The 22,746-nt window shown below is 41.7% G+C and overlaps 1 protein-coding gene across 8 annotated transcripts in view; it reads left to right on the forward strand.

The window, feature by feature from the left end:
* The first annotated feature begins 8,147 nt into the window (after positions 1-8,147).
* rbm33a (RNA binding motif protein 33a) overlaps positions 8,148-22,746 on the forward strand; it is a 170,792-nt gene continuing 156,193 nt past the window's right edge. For all 8 annotated transcript variants that reach the window (XM_085987527.1, XM_085987530.1, XM_085987533.1 and 5 more), the window contains exons 1-2: positions 8,148-8,431; positions 11,727-11,805. In XM_085987527.1, the coding sequence (XP_085843653.1) occupies positions 8,413-8,431; positions 11,727-11,805 (98 nt within the window). In that variant the 5' untranslated portion in view covers positions 8,148-8,412. The remainder of the gene's footprint in view (positions 8,432-11,726; positions 11,806-22,746) is intronic.

A 22,746-nucleotide genomic window follows, 5' to 3' on the forward strand; every position in this document is an offset into this window, starting at 1 on the left:
GAGCCCAGCATTTAATCTCTGATGACAATTGTACAGTTACATTTGATATCAAGGCAGCATTTAATAGAGTATTGCACCACAGAGCATGACTGGATACTGTTGCATGAGTTCCTCAGGGCAGCATCCTAGGCCCAACTATCTTCAGCTGCTTCATCAATTTGGTTGGAGTTAAGAAGCAATAGAAACCAAATTTTAATTTGATTGGTTAAGATTTTGTTTAGGGGTTTATTGGGCTTTTGTTACAGTTTATTTGGTTAATGTCTTTTTTTTTGGGTTATACAAAAAGAGCTAAGAAGCAATAGAGGAGCTATTATGCTACTTAGTGTATTTTATAGGCCATCAAATAGTGGGATGAAGATTTGCAAGAAATTTCTCAATTGTGTTCAGGAGAGTTTTCTTGATCACTATATTTCCTGCCCAACGAGGAAGGAGGCATTGCTGGATCTAGTCTTGGGGAATGAAGTGGGTCAAGTGGAGAACGGGAATAGTGATCATAGTATCATAAAGTTTAGATTAGTTATGGAGAAGGACAAGGAGTAATCTAGAATAAAAATACTTAAGTGGAGGAGGGCTAATTTCAGCAAATTGAGGAGCTTTCTGGCCCAGGTAAATTGGAGTCAAAGACCAGCTGGCAGAAATGTAATGGAGCAATGGGTGGCCTTTAAAGAGATACAGTCTAGGTACATTCCCACAAGGGGGGAGAAAAGGAGGGCAACGAAAGCCAGAGCTCCCTGGATGATGAAGGAGTTCGAGAGTAGGATGAAGCAGAAAAATGGGGAGTATGCCAGATGTCAGCTTGATAATACAAGGGAGATCAGGCAGAATATAAAAAGTATACAGAGGAGAATTGAAAAAGGAAGTAAGAGGGGCAAAGAGACAGTATGAGAATAGATTGGTGGCTAACATAAAAGGGAATCCAAAGGTCTTTTATAGGCATATTAACAGTAAAAGGGTTGTCGGAGGAGCAGTGGGGACGATTATGGACCAAAATGGAAATCTATTGGTGGAGGCAGAAGGCATAGCAGAGGTATTAAATGAGTACTTTGCATTGGTGTTTACCAAGGAAGAGGACTTTGCCAAAGCTATGGTAAACGAGGAGGTTGTTGGCATACTTGATAAGATAAAGAGGAGGTACTAGAAAGGCTGGCAGTACTTAAGCTGGATAAGGCACCCAGTCTGGATGGGATGTTTCCTAGCTTGCTGAGGGACGTAAGGGTAGAAATTGCGGAGGTGCTGACCACAATCTTCCAATCCTCCTTAGATATGGGGTGGTGCCAGTGGATTTTACGGTGGTGGATACAGATTCAATAGCAGCTTTCAAAAGGGAATTGGATAAATACTTGAAGGAGAAAAAATTACCGGAATAATGGAGGTGCATGAACAGAGAGACCTGGGGGTATATGTGCACAAATCGTTGAAGGTGCCAGGGCAGGTTGAGAAAGCAGTTAAAAAAGCATACAGGATCCTGGGCTTCATGAATAGAGGTATAGAAATTATGATGAACCTGTATAAAACACTGGTTCGGCCTCAACTGGAGTATTGTGTCCAATTCTGGCCACCGCACTTTAGGAAGGATTTGAAGACCTTGGAGAGGGTGCAGAAAAGATTTACAAGAATGATTCCAGGGATGAGGGACTTCAGTTATGTGGATAAACTGGAGAAGCTGGGGTTGTTCTCTTTAGAGCAGAGAAGATTGAGAGATTTGATAGAGGTGTTCAAAATCTGGACAGAGTAGATAGAGAGAAACTGTTCTCATTGGCAGAAGGGTCAAGAACCAGAGGACACAGATTTAAAGTGATTGGCAAAAGAACCAAAGGCGACATAAGGGTAAAACTTTTTTACTCAGCGAGTGGTTAGGATCTGGAATGCACTGCCTGAAAGGGTGGTGGAGGCAGACTCAATCACGGCTTTCAAAAGGGAGTTGGATAAGTACCTGAAAGAAAAACATTTGCAGGGCCACGGGGAAAGGGCGGGGTAGTGGGACTAGCTGAGGTGCTTTTGCAGAGAGCGGGCACGGGCTCGACGGGCCGAATGACCACCTTCCGTGCTGTAACCATTCTATGATTCTAATATGGGGAAAGATTGGGGAAGTGGGACTAACTGGATTGCTCTTCGAAGGAGCCAGCGCAGACTTGATGGGCTGATTGGCCTCCTGCTGTGCTGTATATAAACTGCTGGGAATAGCTTTGATAAAGCACAATCAGAAGGGAAAGGAAGTAATGGCTGGCAGCGAAGGGACAATAGCTGGCAATGAGGTGTCAGATTATAGCCACTCTGACTAATCTTATTAACTAATAGGTCCAAGAGTCTAGTGTAAGCAAATGTAATACTTTATTAAGAAATACAAGATGTAGCTTCCACCTTACCTCATATTGATATATCAATCATAATAAACATGTACGTCCTGTGCATCTGACTTACTTACATTAGTCAGCCTGCTGGATGGAATCTTACATGCTCCGGTCGCTCTCCAGTGTCCTAAGTTCAAGGTGCACATATGTACACCAGTTTTCTCTCACTTTTTCTACTCGATATTGATCCATCTCTGTCCTCCACATCGGGGAGACCAAGCTACATTGGGTGACCGCTTTGCAGAACACCTCTGTTCAGTCTGTAAGAGTGACCCCAAGCTTCCGGACGCCTGTCACTTTAATTCTCTGCTCCACTCCCACTTTGACCTCTCCATCCTCAGCCTCTTACACTGTTCCACAGAAGCTCAACGTAAGCTCGAGGAACAGCACCTCATCTTTCGATTAGGCACTTTACAGCCTTCTGGACTCAACATCGAGTTCAACAATTTCAGACCATAACCTCTGCCCCTATCTTTTTTTCTTTTTTTTCTCTCTCTCTCACATGGCAGCTGTCGATCATTCTGCCAGTGCCATTTACACTTCATCTAGAGTCATCTTTTGTTGCTTAACCTGTCCCATTACCATCTCCTTTTGCCTTGCACCATCATCCCTTTTGTCTCTTAATCTCTCCTGCCTTCCATCCTATCACAGACCTTCCCTTTTATTCTTTCCTCCCCTCTCCCCTTTCCCTGCTCCTACACTTGCTTAAAAACCTGTTCCATCTCCAACTTTTTCCAGTTCTGACGAAGGGTCATCATCCTGAAACGTTAACGCTGTTTCTCTCTCCACAGATGCTGCCTGACCCTCTGAGTATTTCCAGCATTTTCTGTTTTTATTTCTGTCACTTGATCCTTCTTTGTCTTAGCTTCATGCCAAAAAACAGAAGTTATCAATAGCAGCTAGAAGCTCTCTAATCAGTAATTTACAAGGACATATTCCTTGATACCGAGCAGCATTCAGTCACTTTTCTTCAGAAATTCCCTCATTATCCCTAGACCAACTTGCTGACTGTTAATTATGTTATTTCTCACAGTTTCACAATCATAGGTATAAACATCACACGTTATAATCTAATCTATTCCATTACTCACTCTGGGTTAAGTTTATATTATGGTTAATAACAGACAAATCTCTATTCTCCCTCCGTATTTTGTTAAGTTTCCAGCTATCTGACTGCGAGAAATGTCTTATCAGTGTTGCCTTAGCAACTTGTCTGCAGTGAAGTGCCTGTCTGCGTTTCTAACTCAGGCTAACTTCTCGATCCCATAATGCACATTAATCAGCCATTTTCATAGAATCATAACAACAACAACTTGTATTTATATAGCGCCTTTAACATAGTAAAACGTCCCAAGGTGCTGTACAGGAGTATGAAAAGACAAAAAATTTGACACCGAGCCACATAAGGATAAATTAAGGCAGGTGACCAAAAGCTTGGTCAAAGAGATAGGTTTTAAGGAGCGTCTTAAATGAGGAAAGAGAGGTAGTGAGGCGGAGAGGTTTAGGCAGGGAATTCCAGAGCTTAGGGCCTAGGCAACAGAAGGCATGGCCACCAATGGTTGAGCGATTATAATCAGGGATGCTCAGGAGGGCAGAATTAGAGCAGCGCAGATATCTTGCGGGGGTGGGGGCGGTTGTGGGGCTGAAGGAGATTACGGAGATAGGGAGGGGCGAGGCCGTGGAGGAATTTGAAAACAAGGATAATAATTTTGAAATTGAGGCGCTGCTTAACCAGGAGCTAATGTAGGTCAGCGAGCACAGGGGTGATGGGCAAACGGGACTTGTTGCGAGTTAGGACATGGGCAGCCGAGTTTTGGATGACCTCAAGTTTACGTAGGGTAGAATGTGGGATGCCAGCCAGGAGTGCGTTGGAATAGTCAAGTCTAGAGGTAACAAAGGCATGGATGAGGGTTTCAGCAGCGGGTGAGCTAATGCAAGGGCGGAGACGGGCGATGTTACGGAGGGGGAAATAGGCAGTCCTTGTTATGCTGTGGATATGTGGTCGGAAGCTCATTTCAGGATCAAATATGACACCAAGGTTGCGAACAGTGTAGTTCAGCCTCAGACAGATGTTACGGAGAGGGATGGAGTCAGTGACTAGGGAACGGAGTTTGTGGCGGGGACCGAAAACAATGGCTTCAGTCTTCCCAATATTTAATTGGAGAACATTTCTGCTCATCCAGAACTGTATGTCGGACAAGCAGTCTGACAACTTAGAGACCGTGGAGGAGTCGAGAGAAGTGGTACTGAGGTAGAGCTGGGTGTCATCAGCGTACATGTGGAAACTGACACTGTGTTTTCGGATGATGTCGCCAAGGAGCAACATGTAGATGAGAAATAGGAGGGGGCCAAGGATAGATCCTTGGGGGACGCCAGAGGTAACGATGCTGGAGCGGGAAGAGAAGCCGTTGCAGGTGATTCTCTGGCTACGATTAGATAGATAAGAATGGAACCAGGCGAGTGCAGTCCCACCCAGCTGGATGACAGTGGAGAGACGTTGGAGAAGGAAGGATCCAATGTTAGGATCTCTAAAGCCTATATGAGGGCCAGAGGGAAATGGATGTCAATGAAGGGGTGAGGGTAGGCAAAGATGAAGGCAAGAAGCAAGGGGCAGAAGCTGGGAATGGTTGGGGGATGGGGGGAGAGGAAGGAGAGTACTAGCATTAACTGACAAAGTGGGGATAGAGTTAATACGGGAAGAGTGGCAGCCTGAACTGGGGGAAGGGAAGAAAAGTGTCAGCCTGATCACAGGGTGGGGGAAAAAACGTACTAGTTTGAATGGGGGTGTGGAAGATGAGAACATAAGAGCATAAGAAATAGGAGCAGGAGTAGGCCAATCGGCCCCTCGAGCCTGCTCCGCCATTCAATAAGATCATGGCTGATCTGATCCTAACCGCCAATCCACCATCATAGAACCATCTCCTGAATCTAACAGAATTAGACACACGAAATAGGAGCAGGATCAGGCTACACGGCCCCTGGGCCCGCTCCGCTACCCACAGGGCCATGACCGATCCGAACCTAGTCTCATGTCCAAATTCCTGCCCGCTCCCCGTAACCCTTAATTCCCTTTACTTCTAGGAGTACCTGCTTTAGGTGGGTTGGAGAGGAAAAGAATGCCAGGTTGAATTGTGTGGCAGGCAGGAGGGTGAGGGAAAGGCATTCCAATACGAATTGAGCAGGTTGAAGGAGGATGAGAATCAGAATCAGAATCAGAGGATAAGGATCAGAACCAGCATCTCTGTGAACTGTATAAAATCCCTCGGTGATTGAGAGAGGGGGGGTGGAGGGTTCAATCTGGGAGTGATTTTGTTGAAGTAACTCTTGGGGAAGTAATAGTCTGGTTGGTCTCTTAAAAATCCAAATATAATTTTTTCCAGATTAAAAATTTATTTATCGGGAAATATTAAAGTGCTTCGAATGAATCACAATACATCATTTTAAATGTATATTTTTTCTAGAGCAGCGTGCCACCAGACCACCCTAATTTAATAACTATATTAGGGTATTCCCCTTCAGGTTTTCATATACTTATGTTTTTCCCCCTCCAAATGAAAGAATGTTTTCTATACTTACAGCTAAAGTTACAAAGTTCATGTAACTTAGAGTTGCCAACTCTGGTTGAACATATTCCTGGAGTTTTCATCTCCAACTGCCCTGCTTCATCAAACTGTTTCCCCCCCCATCTCCAATAGTTTTATTACTAATAAAATGTATTGAAAGAAAATGAAAAAAATACAACTTTTTTAATGCCCCTATGATTTATCTTCTGGGTTACTTGCAGCAGTATCCAGAAGATTCATCTTTAATTCCTGGATACGCAAGGACAATCCTGGAGGATTGGCAACCCTAACTATATTTGTACTAGGCTTAGATTTTATTGATTTTCAGTGGTGGCATGCATGAATGGTGCTTCCACCAGTTGAAGGTGCATAGCTTCAGCAACTGCTGTCTGCCTCTCTGCAACCCAATCTTGGTAGGCACCAAACCCTGGATACATGGGCAAATATTCTCATACCCTCCAGATAGATCACAGAAGGATAGATGCCCCATGTCTCAGGTTCAGATGCTGCCTGACCTGCTGAGTATTTCCAGCATTTTCTGTTTAGATTAATAAAGTCTGTAAACTCAAGCTTGTGGTATATCAATGTTATTCCCATCCGTTTGTAGAAAAACCACACTTGTAGTTTAACATTTAAAGCAAAATATATTTATATTTAAAAAACATTTGTAATTATTTTTGGCTTGTAATGTAATCAGCCAGACTTTACTGGGTAACCTTTTTTTTTAGAAACTGAAGCGAGGAAAGTCTTGGAATCACAATACAACCCCCCACCAAAACTGAACTTCTCAGCTGTGGCTCAGCTGGTATTACCCTCACCTCTGAGTCAGAAAGTTGTGGGTTGAAGTCCCACTCCAGAGACTTGAGCACAAAATTCCAGGCTGACACTCCAGTGCAGTACTGAGAGAATTCTGTAAAAGTATCCTCCGGACTCAAAGGAAAACCGTAAACAATGCATGCAGGGCAGAACTAGGCCAATATCCATTAATAATCACTATCCAAAAAAGAGCCACCAAATTTTGGGAACACCTAGAAATGAGCAACCCCCAATGCTATCATTACGAAGCCCTGAAATGCCAAGAGAGGACCATAAAGAAGAATACCCTCAGTCAACTAGTCCTGGGACTCAGTGAAGTAACTACTAACAATAACCAGCCCCAGGACAGTGACAGTGTAACACAAAGAATTCGACCCAACACAATCGTCGCTAAGCAAAAGGAAAAATATGTCATATTGGACAGAAACAACAAAAACCCAAAGCAAACTCAATTGCTACTTGGCCCTAAACAGACAATACAACATGGCTGATTACCTGACCATGGTAAAGGATAGCAAACTGAGAAAAACCGTGACAATGTACAGACTTAGTGAACATAGCCTGGCGATCGAAAAAGGTAGACACAGGCAGATCCGGCTACCAAGAGAGGACAGGATATGCTCTCACTGCAGTCAGGGAGTGGTGGAGACAGAGATGCACTTCCTCACAGCTTGTAGAAAATATCAGGGCATAAGGGAGAATTTCTACCCAAAATTCACAAAAATATGCCCGGAATTCAGAAATTTGAATGACGACCAAAAACTCCCATACCTACTAGGGGAAGAGAGAAATTGTGTAATCTTAGCGGCACACTATGTTACAGCTTGCCATAAACAGAGGGACAACCACTAAATAAAAGAAGAGTATATACAAATTATATGAATATATATTTATACACTCAGGGATATATCTGTTTATACACTGTATGGATAGATCTGTATTTTTGTGTACAATCATGAATGTTTTTCGATGCTTTGGCAACATAAGATGTACCTTGTCATGCCAATAAAGCGATTTGAATTGAATTGAATTGAATTGAGTGCTGCACTGTCGGCGGGGGATGCCGTCTTTCGGGTAAGACGTTAAACCAAGGCCCCGTCTGCCCTCTCAAGTGGACATAAAAGATCCCATGCCACTATTTCGAAGAAGAGCAGGGCTTGTCCCGGCCAATATTTATCGCTTCATCAACATCACTAAAAATAAAACAGATTATCTGGTCATTATCACATTGCTGTTTGTGGGAGCTTGCTGTGCACAAACTGGCTGCTGCTGTTTCCTACATTACAACAGTGACTACACTTGGGGAAAAATGTACTTCATTAGCTGGAAAGCACTTTTGGATGTTCGGTGGTCGTGAAAGGTGCTATATAAATGCAAGTCGATCTGTCTCTTTGTTTTGGGTGTAATTGTGGGAAGACAATGGGTTGACCCTTCCAGCAGGGATGGTGGCCTTGCTTCCGCACGCATGCGCGGCGCCGTGGTCCTCCACTATACCGTGATGCTGCACGGGAACAGCGCCATTCCGCCATGTTGTGATTTACTCTCTCTCTTGAGACGAGCGAACATTTCAGTCGGGCCTTTATTTTTCTTCTTTCTCTCGGCTCCCGGACGGGTGAAGCGAATCGGATCCGGGTTAATGCAATTCCGACAGCAAACTTGAAGCACAATACAAGCGCAGCACGATGGCCTGTAACGCACAAGGTAATTCCCTAACCGCGGGTTCATTTTTCTTTTTTTTTTAAACCCCCCACCCCCCTAAGACATTGAATTACAAATAGTTCGCATTTATTTAAGGGCGTCGGCGATGAGGAGGCCACAGGCCGGTGTGTAAAAAGAGAGAGGCCTAGACCTCGGTTCGGCGCTGGCCTCGGCGTCGTAACCGAGCCGGGGATGGTTGTTGTTGAGCTGCTCGCTTTTCTGGAGGTCGGTGCTGAGGCGGCGGCGGGGTTGACGGTTTCAGAGGTGACTATCTCCACGTCCCCCTCCCCGGTTGAGGGAGAGGGGTGGGTTGCGGTTTAACGATCCCTGATGCGGGGAAGGTGTTGTGTCTGATGTGACCATCTTACTGATGCTGTCTTTCTCCAACCCTCCCTCTTTTTCCATTTACAAACATTATTTACAATATTTATTGAAAGGGAACCCGGTTACTGGAATTATTTTTTAAAAAAAACAATCGTTCCCTTGATTATTCCGTCTGCGCTGTTTTGTTCCATTAGTACATACAGCGATTGTTAAACAAAGAGTTGGCCAGTGCACTACTTTGCAAACTAATATGTTACCATTTATTATCAAAAGCATCACATTCCTGCTTGTATTTATTTAATCACTACTTCTTGATTTAGCTGATTCATATTTTCTTTTACTTTTTCGCACTATGGACCTTATACTAGTTCACTTTATTTGAATAATGAAGAAATTATTTTATTATATATAATCTAGTAGATCTCTTGTTGTGCTGCTCACAGGTAGTCTGGAGCACATTTGTGACGTTTAGATCCCAAACTGGTCTGTGCCTTTTTAGGCCACAGCTTTTAAATGGGCAAATCCAGGTGATTATAGCTAAGAATTAAGCAGTTAATAACATCAGATGTCAGTTGTAATTGTAAATTTCAGGCTCCAGATCAATAATTACATTTTTAACAGTTAAATACCCATTGTTTAAATTGTTTAATTCAAATTGCTGGATAATTCATTTTTTGATGCTTCACAAAAGACTTTGAATTATCAAGCTATAAAATGTACGTTCTTTATGGTTGCCAGCACAAAATATGAGTGACATGGTGCAAGTATATTCTATGGAGTTCATGAATTGCATTGTTTACCAACTGGCAGCAGTTGAGTATTTCATTCAGCTCAAGTGCTGAGAAATGTTAGCAGTTTTACATACGTATGTGTGCATGTTAGATGAAAACAGTATGCCTATTATGTTAAATCATAAATGCATGGGAAAATAATACAGAAAAAGTAGTTTAGTTATAGAACATCAGCGTTGATCTGTTGCAGAACCTTCCCCCACCCCCACATAGTATTGGTGTATGAAATCATTAAAAAAAAATGGGAGGCTACCAACCACACATTTCCAGGGATGAATTTAGAGAACAAACAAAAAAACTTTAAAATGTTTTTGGGGATTATTGGAAAACAATTAAGATTTTAATTAATGTTTAGGATGTTCTGCAGTGTTAAGGGAACAACTTTAAGGACTGAGGGCCACACAAAACTGGAGAGAAGTCACTCAGCTGTAGTTATCTGCCAGTATATCTTATTCATAGTGTTCCTGGTTTTGGGGAAACTTAATTTCTAAAACCCAGTGTTAATAGTGATCCTTTTGAGCAGTTGACTGTATATTAAGGGAATGTTTTGCTCTATGGCTTTAATTTCCCTCCTGTTTTCCCCCTCCTGTTCAGATTTATTCTATCATACTAATTTTTTTCCAATATGAAGCACTGAAATTTAAGCACCAAAAATAAGTATCCAGGATTATACCAAGACTGTCCTGGATCTGATGGTTGTCTAGGAAAGAAATGTAAAATATAAATGCTGTTTTTAAAAAAATCAAAAAAAAAATCATATTTTTAAAAAAAAAATTTAATTATGAAAAGTGACCAAGTCAAACATTTCTAATGTCGCATTTATATGACAATTATCCACCTTCGACTGATAGTTATAGTCAGTACCTCATACATTGCCTGGTTTTAACTGCTGCTTTCCTCATGAGCAAGCTCTGCACACTTATAAAGCACAGAGTTGCACTCTGAGCTTTCTGCTCCAGTGAGTTTTGCACTGCTGCTCAAGTCAGGTTGATCTTTGATTCTGAATTTACATTGCAACTTAAGCAATGGTACTAAAGTTATAGAATAGATGCACTGAGTTTTAAGTGTCACTTGTGTTTATGCGGTACACTTGATGTACCTTAAGAGTGCTAACTAATATAGTTACATTTCTTAATGTGTGGTTTTATGCCCTATACCCATTTCATACTGGTTTCATTTAAGATTTATCTTTGTGAAAATCCACAGTGGTAACATGTTCTGGTTAGTATGTATTTGGGGGGGGAAAAAATTCTGTTTATTTAAAAAAAAAAAAAAAAAAAAATTGATCACAAAAATGTAAGCTCTATTCTGGATGGTGTCGAGCTTCTTGAGTGTCATTGCTGTTGCAATCATCCAAGCAAATGGTGAGGATTTGAGCAAAGTCTTGACTTGAGCCTTGTAGATGGTGGAGAGGCTTTTAGGGGCCAGGAGGTGAGTCACTCGTTGAAGAGTACCCAGCCTACGTTCTGCTGTTGTAGACATGGTGGTGGTGTGGTGTTTTCAGACAAGTTTCTGGTTAATGTTGACCTATCAAGATCTTAATGGTGTGAGACTTGGTGATCGTGATGTTGTTGGGGGTCAAAGGGTTGTGGCGGCATACAGTTCTACTGATGGTCCACAGTATCTCATGGTGCCCAGTTTTGGGCTGCTAGATTTGGCCATAGTCTGTCCCACTTAACAGTGTTAGTGCCACACTACATGACGGGAGGTCTTTGATGTAGAAGTGGAATTTTGTCTAATTGCTAACCTTGGTCAAAGCTAGTGAATTGTATATTCGTGTCCTCATTCATTTACATTAATCATGAATTTGTTTGACTTTGTCACTTTCCATTAGATATTGTATTCTAGACCTTCCATTATGTGGGCATCAGTCAGACTAATTGTTGGTATAAACTGTAAAATGGGGCCTACAGTTTGTGTTGCTCAGCTGATATTTGTGCAATAGGCCCTTTACAACCATTTAATGTACATATGGATCCTTTGTCTTTAAAAATAGAATTTATTGTAGACGATTAGAGCTGTGAGCAATATTTCAACACTGATAATTTCTCATCTTGACCAAAAACGGTCAAGTAAGATCAGTAGGTCTGGAACTTGTCAGTACAGTGTATACATTAAACTGGTAGTATTTCTGGAGAGTGACTTGTGTTTGGCAAACTAAATCTTTGTGTTTTTTTTCATAGAAGATGAATTTGACCAGGTTGATAAACCCGGTGCTGAGCGATTTCGGAGAAGACGAACTACCAATGACGAGTGGGACAGGTAGCTTAGAATTTGATTCTTATACATCATTTTCAAAATTCTGAATTACTCTCTCAAACAAACGGTTAACAAATGCATCTGTTACTAGCAGATGATAGACTAATCTTAAAAAAATGACTGGAGAAAATTCTTTTAATTGGTGGATGCTAAGACGTTGTATTTTCATAGAAAAAGCAAAGTCTACTTCCTTCCATTGAATTGTCTCATTTAAGATGCTCAATCCTGCAGAGCATTCCTCCTGCTTTTCCAAGCTTCATGCAGTTGGGCCCTTACTTAGTCTGTTGGGGTTGGCTAGCAACTCCGTATCGTATTCTCTCCAGGCCTCTGGAATAGTCTCACGGAGCACTGGTCTTGGCAGTCTTTGACACTAGTGTAGAGGAACTCTTCTAACCATTACTAACTTTGGCTAACAAATATACTTAAGTACTGTATCATGATTGTGTGATTGTATCCCTTTGTGAATGAATCAACTCACTGATCCCACTTCATCTGAAAGACTCTTGTGGCCTAACAACATGCTGCATCATAATCTATCTTTTGAGCAGCTCTTGATTGATCTGAAGAGGCTTAAAGTAAAACTTTAAAGATCCTTTGCTTATTCCTAGCAACTTTCCTCTGCTGTTGCTGTTAGAAGGCTGACCACTTGCAACACAGAGGCCATCAGCCTAAGACAAGTAATAGCTGCTCTCTTGACAAAATGGATGCCCATAATCAGGTTCTTGGACTTGCTTATGCTCACTAGGGGAAAAGAAGGATAAAATATCCAAGGGTGAGTCATCCCCAGTCCATTTGTACACCTAGTGGCTCTTTACCGAGTAGCATTGGCAGAGGCATGGGCTATTTTTGCTGATTGCCCATTCTCTTGGTGGACAGTAATGCTGGGGGTAATTGTAAGCAAGGGGATGTGGGACTAAGCATGACTGTTTGTTTCAAAGAGCCAGGTTGGCTGAATGGCCTCCTCTGCTGTAAGTTTCTATGATTCTATTCTATAAAAATAATTCACAAATGGAGCAGAAAGTCAAAAAAACTTAATTAGTTTACAGCTATGGTTAACAATTGTCGGTCTAATTTAGATACTTCACGATGGAGTTTAGTAACCCCTCTGAGCCAGTTTTAAATAAAAATATGCGATGAGCTGAAATGGGCAGGAAGTTGAATAACTTTTTTAAGAGGTAGTGATAGTGACACTCTTCCAACTCAAGATAGCTATTAAAGTTAAATTTGCATGGTAGTAATGGTACGTGGATTTAATGTTGTGCTTCATCTGCTATTAAAACTGCACCAAGAATGTGATGGACTATATAATGCCATAGTTTCATAGTGCTGTGTGACACTTCAATAACAGGCTCTTGTTTATGAAGAATTTATCAGTTGACGATTTTCCTGTATGTTATTGAGATCAAAACCCAATTATAAAACAGCAAAAAAATTATATATTCTACTTGTGCTGAAGCTGGTTTGGAACAATTGAGTTGAAGTGCCAGCTATAATAACTTCAGCTTCCTGTTTACACTACAGCAGCAAATTGGGATGGTTGAAAAATAAATTCCAGTGTGAAGTGCATGCATGTATAAGGGATTTGTGATGTTACAGCATGTCTTGCCTTTGTATTGATGCTGATGTAATTGTTAGATTACCAGTTATATATCCTTAGTGTACAGTCCCAGGGCTCGTCGAAGTAAGCTTAAACATATTTCCCATGATGCTGTGTACAGGAGACTTGAATATTAGAGTTATACCTCGTTTCCTGTGCTGTAAGAACTTGCTGGAATGATTCAAAAATATTTGCCGGAATAGTATGCATCAAAATCCTAAAGTAATACTCCGCTATAAGAATAAGGCTAGTAGCTAGTGAGGCAGAAATTATATCGGCTTCCTTATCGAATACATTTTGGAAAAGACAGGTTTAAAAACATAAAAGAATGGAACAAGAAAAAGGCTTCAAGCTCACTCTTTCCACATATAAGAATTAGGAGCAGGCCAATATGGCCCCTCAAGCCTGCCATTCAGTAAGGTCATGGCTGATCTTCGACCTTAACTCCACTTTCCCGCCCAATCCCCATATCCCTTGGTTCCCCAAGAGTCCAAAAATCTGTCTATCTCAGTCTTGAATATACAGGAAACTCTTGATTTTACCGGCACCGAAATAACCGGAAATCTCGGTTAACCGGCAAAATTCAGGAGTAGGTTCAGGTAAGTTTTACTTCATATTACTGGCCTTCCTCGATCTGTGGCTGTGCAATCGGGTGCGGCTGCAACTGTTGCTAAGCAACAGGGACGCTTGGATCTTGTGGCCATTGTTCTGCACCTGTTGCTAAGCAACAGGGTTTGTTGCTGTATACGGAGCTCTCGTATCTTTTACTAAAGCTCTCGGTAATCCGGACTTTTTGATGAACCTGCACCAGGCCGGTCCCGTCGGTGCCAGATTAAAAAAAGAGTTTCCTGTACTCAACAACTTAGCATCCACAGCCCTTTGGGGTAGAGAATTCCAAAGATTCACAACCTTCTGAGTGAAGAAATTCCTCCTCATCTCAGTCTTAAATGGTCGACTCCTTATCCTGAGACTATGCCCCCTAGTTCGAGATGCTCCAGCCAGGGGAAACAACCTCTCAGCATCTACCCTGTCAATCCCCCTCAGAATCTTATATGTTTCAATGAGATCACCTCTCATTCTTCTAAACTCCAGAGAATATGGGCCCAATCTACTCAATCTCTCCTCATAGGACAACCCTCTCATCCCAGGGATCAATCTAGTGAACCTTTGTTGCACCTTCTCAAAGGCAAGTATGTCCCTCCTCCGATAAGGAGACCAAAACTGTGCACAGTACTCCAGGTGTGGTTTCACCAAAGCCCTGTACAATTGTAGTGAGACTTCCTTACTCTTGTACTCCAAACCCTTTGCAATAAAGGCCAACATGCCATTTGCCTTCCTAATTGCTTGCTGTACTTGCACGCTAACTTTCTGTACCTCCTGTACGAGGACACCCAAACCCCTCTGAACACCAACATTTGAAAGTTTCTCCCCATTTAAAAAATATTCTGTTTTTCTATTGTTCCTACCAAAGTGAATAACCTCACATTTCCCCAGATTATACTCCATCTGCCACCTTATTGCCCACTCATTTAACATGTCTATATCCTTTTGCAGGCTCTTTGTGTCCTCCTCACAGCTTGCTTTCCCACCTAGCTTTGTATCGTCAGCAAACTTGAATACATTGCACTTGGTCCCTTCATTTAAGTCATTACAGGAAACTTTTTTTTATCCGGGACCGCCGTGGTGCCGGTTTATCAAAAAGTCCGGATTACAGAGTTATAGTTAAAAGGTACGAGAGCTGCGTACACAGCAACAAAAACAAGGCTTCCCTGTTGCTTAGCAACAGCTGCAAGACCCTGGCCACAGACCAAGCGTCCCTGTTGCTTAGCAACAAGTGCAGAAACCCCGATTACACAGCCAAGAATCAAGAAACGGCCACTAATATGAAGAAAAACTTAACTGAACCTACTCCTGAATTTTGCCGGTTAACCGAGATTTCCGGTTGTATGGGTGCCGGTAAATCGAGAGTTTCCTGTAATATACAGTAGATTGTGGATAGTTGAGGCCCAAGTACTGATCCTTGCGGCACCCCACTGGTTACAGCCTGCCAACCGGAAAATGACCCGTTTATCCCTACTCTGTTTTCTATCCGTTAACCAATCATCTATCCATGTTAATATATTACCCTCAACCCCATGTGCCCTTATCTTGTGTAGCAACCTTTTATGTGGTGCCTTATTGAATGCCTTTTGGAAATCCAAATATACTACATCACTGGCTCCCCTTTATCTACCCTGCTAGTTACATCCTCAAAAAAAACTCTTAATAAATTTGTTAAACATGATTTCCCTTTCATAAAACCATGTTGATTCTGCCTAATCATATTTTGATTTTCTAAGTGCCATTACCACTTCCTTAATAATGGATTCCAGCATTTTCCTTGCGACTGATGTTAGGCTAACTTTTCTGAAGTTCCCTGTTTTCTCTCTCCCCCCCCCCCCCCCCCCCCCCTCCTTTCTTGAATAGCAGAATACATTTGCTACCTTCCAATCCACTGGGACCGTTCTAGAATCTAGGGAATTTTGGAAGATCACAACCAATGTATCCACCATCTCTGTAACCACTTCTTTTAGAACCTTAGGATGTTATGTTGGCCATCAGGTCCAAGGGATTTGTCGACTTTCCCATTAGTTTCTCAAGTACTTTTTCTCTACTGATATTAATTCAAGTTCCTCACTCTTATTAGTTCCTTGGTTCCCCATTATTTTAGGTATGCTTTTTGTGTCTTCTACTGTGAAGACAGATACAAAATATTTGTTTAACGTTTCTGCCATTTCGTTATTCCCCATTATAATTTCACCTGTCTCCGCCTCGAAGGGACCAATGCTTACTTTTGCTGCTCTCTTCCTTTTTACATGCTTGTAGAAGCTCTTACAATCTGTTTTTATATTTCTTGCTAGTTGACTCTCTATTTTCCCTTTTTATCAATTTTTTGGTCATCCTTTGCTGGTTTCTAAAGCTCTCAATCCTCAGGCTTACTACTATTCTTCGCAACATTATAAGCCTCTTTTAATCTAATACTATCCTTTACTTTTTTAGCCACGGATGAATCACTTTTCCTGTGAAGTTTTTATTGCTCAATGAATGTATATTTGTTGTGAATTTTGGAATATATCTTTAAATATTTGCCATTGCTTATCTACCATCATATCTTTTAATCTAATTTCTCAATCTACCTTAGCCAACTCGCCCCTCTTACCTATGTAATTGGCTTTATTTAAATTAGACTCACGCTTTGAACGTAACTACTTCACTCTTGCGCTCAATGTGAAATTCTCTCACATGATCACTCTTCCCCAGAGTATCCTTTACTATGTGATTACTAATTAACCCTGTGTCCTTACACAATGCAAGATCTAAAATAGTCTGTTACTTGGTTGGTTCCATGACTTAGTGTTGTAGGAAACTGTTTTGAATGCATTCCCTGAATTCGTCCTCCAGATTACCTTTGCCAATTTGATATAAACACTCTGTAATGGTCATTATTGCATATTCTGATAGATATTTCTGCATAATTTTTCCTCCATTTCCATAGACAATGAAACCAGTATATCTGCAATGGAACTGCGTAAGCCACACTCCTATTCGCGTTCTTAATTGTCCATAATTTTTCCGCAAGTTGGAAAAAGAAAGACTTGCTTTTATATAGTGCCTTTCGTGACCTCAGGATGTCCCAAAGTGCTTTACAACCAGTGATGTATTTTTTGAAGTGCAGCCACTGTTGTATTGTAGCAATCAATTGGTGCACAGTAAAGTCCCACAAACCACAAGATAATTACCAGAAAATCTATTTTAGTGATGGTTGAGGAAAGACCATTGGGAGTTGGGGCTTTTTTTCAGGGAGGCCAGTGGGAGTCAAGATTGCCAGCCTTATTAAAACAAAACTCTGCTAATGTAGAGGAGACTGCACTTCAGAAATTTAGCAATATGGAGCTCATTCGGTGGAGCATGGAATCGTCTCCGCAATGCTCTACGTTGTAATACAGGAAACTTTGGTTTATCCGGAGGTTAACTGTCCGGAAGCCGTTTCATTAGGTTTTTTTTCATCAGTCAGGCTCTGCAAGGTCTCGCTGAAGCTGTTGCTAAGCTACAGAGACGCTTGCAAGGTATGGCCGACTGTTTAGAAGCTGTTTGTTGCCAGATACGGAGCTCAAAATCTCCGTATGTTTCAACATTAGCGCTGGTTTGTCCAGCAGTTTTGATGGGACGGCAATAGCTTGGTGCCGGATAGCACAAAGTTTCCTGTATAGTATTTGGTCTTAATTTTTGAAAATACACCATTTGTACATTAAAGAATGTGTGATCTGGACACATTGACAAACATGCTAGATTTAAAATTCTTGCAGGGCTTGACATGGTAGATGCAGGGAGGATGCTTCCCCTGGCTGGGGAGTCTAGAACCAGGGGTCACAGTCTCACAATAAGGGGTCGGCCATTTAGGACTGAAATGAGGAGAAATTTCTTCACTCAGAGGGTGGTGAATCTTTGGAATTCTCTACCCCAGAGGGCCGTGAAGGCTCAGTTGTTGAGTGTATTCAAGACAGAGATCGATAGATTTTTGAATATTAAGGGAATCAAGGGATATGGGGATAGTTCAGGATAGTGGAGATGAGGTAAAAGATCAGCCATGATCTTATTGAATGGCGGAGCAGGCTTGAAGGGCCAAATGACCTCCTCCTGCTCCTATTGCTTGTTCTTGCAAGGGAGAACCGGATCACTGACATCTGTCGCCCTGGAATCTGAATGATAAAAGTGGCTTTTGATGCTGTTGCAGTAGTCGTTCATACTTGGGTCAAGTCTGTGAGGCCTTCTAAGCAAGTTTTAAGAGTTTACAGTTGTCCAATGCTGCAACTTACATTATTGTGAATGTAATTGTCTGTCTGGTTGAGTTATGCTAAGATGACTGAATCACAAAGTAAATTTGGATCACTTTCTCCTGTCGGGCAGTTTATAGAGAATTTATTTGCATGTACTAGTATTGTTTCTGTCTACTTACTGGGTCGTGGGGTGGCATTAAGTCAGGGAGCTGCCTAGTTTTTGGCAGTAACTTCCCTCACTATCCTATTCCACCTGTTTGATTTTAAGTGGAATATTTCAGTTGGCTTAGGTCCGAAAATATTCAGGCATAGAGCTGTGGATTTTATAATTGGTGACTTAGCTATAGTCTTTTGAAATGTGATTATAATGACATGGGTATTGCATGTTAAAGCCATGGTTTAATGAGTCTGCAACACACCTAACTTCATAGAATGTAAAGAAAACTTAAATGAACAGCAAATATTAGTGTCGAGTTTCCACTAGTTATAGCAGCGCAATCCGGTCGAATCAGCGGCAAAGATCGCGTAATTTAAAACGTAACTGAGCTACCCCTTAGACCACTTGCACTCGTATTATCTGTGATCTTTCACACTGGTCCACAAATCACTTTGTCTGAAGCAGGCCCTGCCCACAACCGGCCATGGTCCCAGGTCGAAATAGTGGGGTGGCGAGCAATGTTCCCGTTAAGCTGCGCAGCGCTCTGGAGGTCCCGTGCAGGCCGCTCATGGATTTTTCAATGGAATTAACTGCGCATGCGCGAAAAATTGGGTGGACCACGCAGCCAGTTAAAGGCCCCGTGCACCTAATAATAAAAAAAAAGAATTACAAGTAACAGTGGTGGCGAGTTTCCGCAGTTTGCGCCCGTTTGAGAGGTCGTTAGATTGAGCTTGTTTTTTCTGCCGCACAGATACTAGTAGGCACTTTGCACTCTGCTCAGATAGTAATAAGTCACTGCTTTTAAAACTTGGGCATGGATTTAAATTAATTTAAATGTATTAATCAGATCAATGCTCTTAAGGCAGGGCTTGTGGCAGTCAAAGGGTGGCAGAGAGTGAAAAACAAAAGTCCGTTTACCTTTTGATCTTCAAACTCACTCGGAAGGATTTTCTTTCCCCCAGTGGCTTTTATAGGACGCCTCCCCTAAACTTGAGGCCTGATTGCACTCTGCTCCCAGCCGCTAAGCGATTGCACTCGTCTATGCTGCTCTGTTACGTGGAGTCATTGGCAATTTTACATTTGGAAATATGCAGTTGAGTTTGGGCAGAAACTTGAAGCATAACTTCAAATTGGAACAGCACAATTTCGAGCACAATTTCCCAGTTGCGCTCAAAGCGAAAGATTGGGATGGTATATTTGAAGCTAAAAACAAATAACGGGAAAGTTCAGAGAGACCAAGGTTGCAGTGAAGAGAAAGAGGCTGGAAGCTAGAGGTGAAAGAAGAATTGTCCATCAAATAACTAGCTTTTTATTGTATAGTACCAGGATTGCTGTGGGTGATATTTTGAATTGAGGTGTGATGTGCATTTGTGACTGCATATTTGACTTGACATGCATCTTTTTGGACAAGTGGTCTCTTTAAAGGAGTATGAAATAACAACAGAAAATGCTGGTAACACTCAACAGATCAGGCAGCATCCGTGGAGAGAGAGAGTTAACGTTTCAGGTCTGTGACCCTTCTGACAGTGTTATCAGCACTTTGTTATTTCAGATTTCCAGCATCTGCAGTATTTTGCTATTGTATTAGTGCTCTTTAAAGGAGTGTTTTCAACAGAATTACAAAATAGTAAAGTGAAGCAGGGCTTTAATTATAGGCTAAAGCTTCTCGGCAAAGTGTCTGGGAATATTTGGGTCCAGAGGCTAAGGTGACAGACTGTGTAGCTTAACGATTTGCAGTAAATATGGCAACTTCTGTATCCAAAGCTGCATCAATGGTTTTGTGAACTGACCTTTTTTGATGCAAGAGCAGTCAGGATGGCTTGTTATCGCTTGCAATCAAAAGTGGCGTTCGGGTTTTTAAAAAATCTAAAATGGTAATACTCGGGTAACAGATCTCACAACATAGCGTAACTGGAAATTTCCCACTAATTATGCAAATACAGTTGTAGTTGTGCTTCATCCAGATCTATACAACTTGAGCCAAACTAACACAATGGGCTGTTTTAGTTTGTTCTAGCGTGACTTTATGGCCATAAGAATTCAGAGCTGTTACAGTATCAAGGGTGTAATAGTTTATAATTAAGTTTTCAGTATTCGAGTAGTGCTGTATTGTTTTCAAAAGGTAATGCTTTCACTTAAGGAACAGGGAATCTATTTGCCCCCCTGCCCCCCAGCATTCACTCCTGAAGATGTGGGTGATGGCCGAAGCTGCCCACCACTATCCCCCAAAGACCAAGCTCCTGCGCCCTGGCAATCCACCTCCCAAAGAAAGAAGAAAAGACTTGCATTTATATAGCGCCTTTCACGACCACCGGAAGTCTCAAAGCACTTTACAGCCAATGAAGTACTTTTGGAGTGTAGTCACTGTTGTAATGTGGGAAACGTGGCAGCCAATTTGTGCACAGCAAGCTTCCACAAACCAGATAATCTGTTTTTGTTATGTTGGTTGAGGGATAAATATTGGCCAGGACACCGGGGATAACTCCCCTGCTCTTCTTCGAAATAGTGCCGTGGGATCTTTTACTTCCACCTGAGAGAGCACCAGGGCCTCGGTTTAACGCCTCATACGAAGACGGCGCCTCCAACAGTGCAGCACTCCCTCCGCACTGCACTGGAGTGTCAGCCTAGATTTATGTATTCCAAGTCCCTGGAGTGGGACTTGAACCCACAACCTTCTGACTCAAAGTCTGGGGAAATCCATTTTATTTGTGTAAATTTATTGGTTTGCCCTATTTCAGTTTTGTGGGCCTGGAGGTTTAGGAAGGACTGTTTTTTGGCCTTGTTGCCGTATACGTGAATGGGTTGTAAATCAGCACCACGATCTCTTGGTACCAGCAACTTAACTACCGTAGGATGTTGTTTACATTAAAGGTGCTATATTGTTGCTGTTGTGGTATGTGTAAGTTAATGGTGTTTTAAATTTTGTTTTTTAAAGTACAGTATGTGGTAATTCAGCTATTGAAGGCAGGATGTATTTATAATTTTTTCATATTGTAACAACTCCTGTTGGTTACCATCATTTTATGATCGATAACTGGAATCAAAATTAACAGCTAAACTCCACCAAGTGGTTGAAGGCCTGGTGTAGTGCTCAGGCATAACAATCAGGACTTAGTTGACCTCGGCTGAGGCAGCAGTTGTAGCTCTACAAATTAAATTAAAAGGAAAAACCATAAACGCTGGAAATCTGAAATAAAAACAAAAATGCTGGAAATGCCCAGCAGATAAGTCAGCATCTGTAAAGAGAAAAGACAGGGTTTGATGTTTCAGGTGTGTATCTTTGCAATAGAAGTGCTACAGCTGGTCCCTACCCCTCGGCAGGGAAAAAGAAGGGTTGCCATTCTTGGTCACTACCTAAGGACTCCTGCTGCAAAGTGTGCTTATGTGAACTTCATGTAGACACAGTCAGATGGCCCTCACTGTCAGATACTGGAGGGCGGTTGGCACCTGTGGAATTATATCCCCAGCAAAAGCTGATTCTGTCCAGAGAGGAAGGGCAGAAATGGGGAGAATATTGGAAAAGAAAAGAAATGAATAGCTACATTGAGACTGGTTTATTTTAGCAGACTATGGATGATGATTGTCTAGTGGGCCAGTGAATTTCACTCTCAGTTTGTGGTCACTGTTTTTGTATTGACTTTTTACAGAGTGCTCCAATAAACATCTGTGTATATGATGCTGATTGATCAGTACACATCTTGCATAAAAAAACACTGCATGAGTGACTTGGTCAGGTACTGGTCTTTGGTTCTGTCGCTTTATTCTGGAGCCACCATGATATTGCCTGTACAGATATATTCAAAGCACATAGGTGATATTTTTAACCTGCGGTTTTTGAAGATTCAATTTAGACTTCCATAAAAGTAAATCTGTTTTTTAAAAACTATGGCACACTTAAGTATTTTTAAAACTCTCTTGATGTTTTCCTGTATTTCATTTTTATATGGTTGGATATTCGCTCTTGCATGCACTTCATTAAAACATGCAGAATGCTTTGAATCCAAAGACTTATAATTGATCACAAACAAATTTTTAACACTAATATAAGAGCAAAATACTGCGGATGCTGGAAATCTGAAATCACAACAGAAAATGCTGGAAATACTCAGCAGGCCAGGCAGCATCGGTGGAGAGAGAGAAACAGTTACCGTTTCAGGTCTGGGACCCTTCATCAGAACTTCGTAACACTTGCTTTTATCAGTCCTGAGTAGGTTCGATCTTTGAAGAACTGACAAGAGAAAGGGTACTATGTCAACTGAACGGAGTGCTGTTGTGCTGAAATACATTAACTACATTTACCGTCCACACACACTAACCTCCAGGCTAATGAGGAACCAGACTCTCTCTCACCCCAGTTTTGCTTTCTTTAGCTG

This window comes from Somniosus microcephalus, chromosome 5, assembly GCF_052327205.1.
Source record: "Somniosus microcephalus isolate GS21.2 chromosome 5, FLI_Smic_1.0, whole genome shotgun sequence".
NCBI lineage: Eukaryota > Metazoa > Chordata > Chondrichthyes > Squaliformes > Somniosidae > Somniosus > Somniosus microcephalus.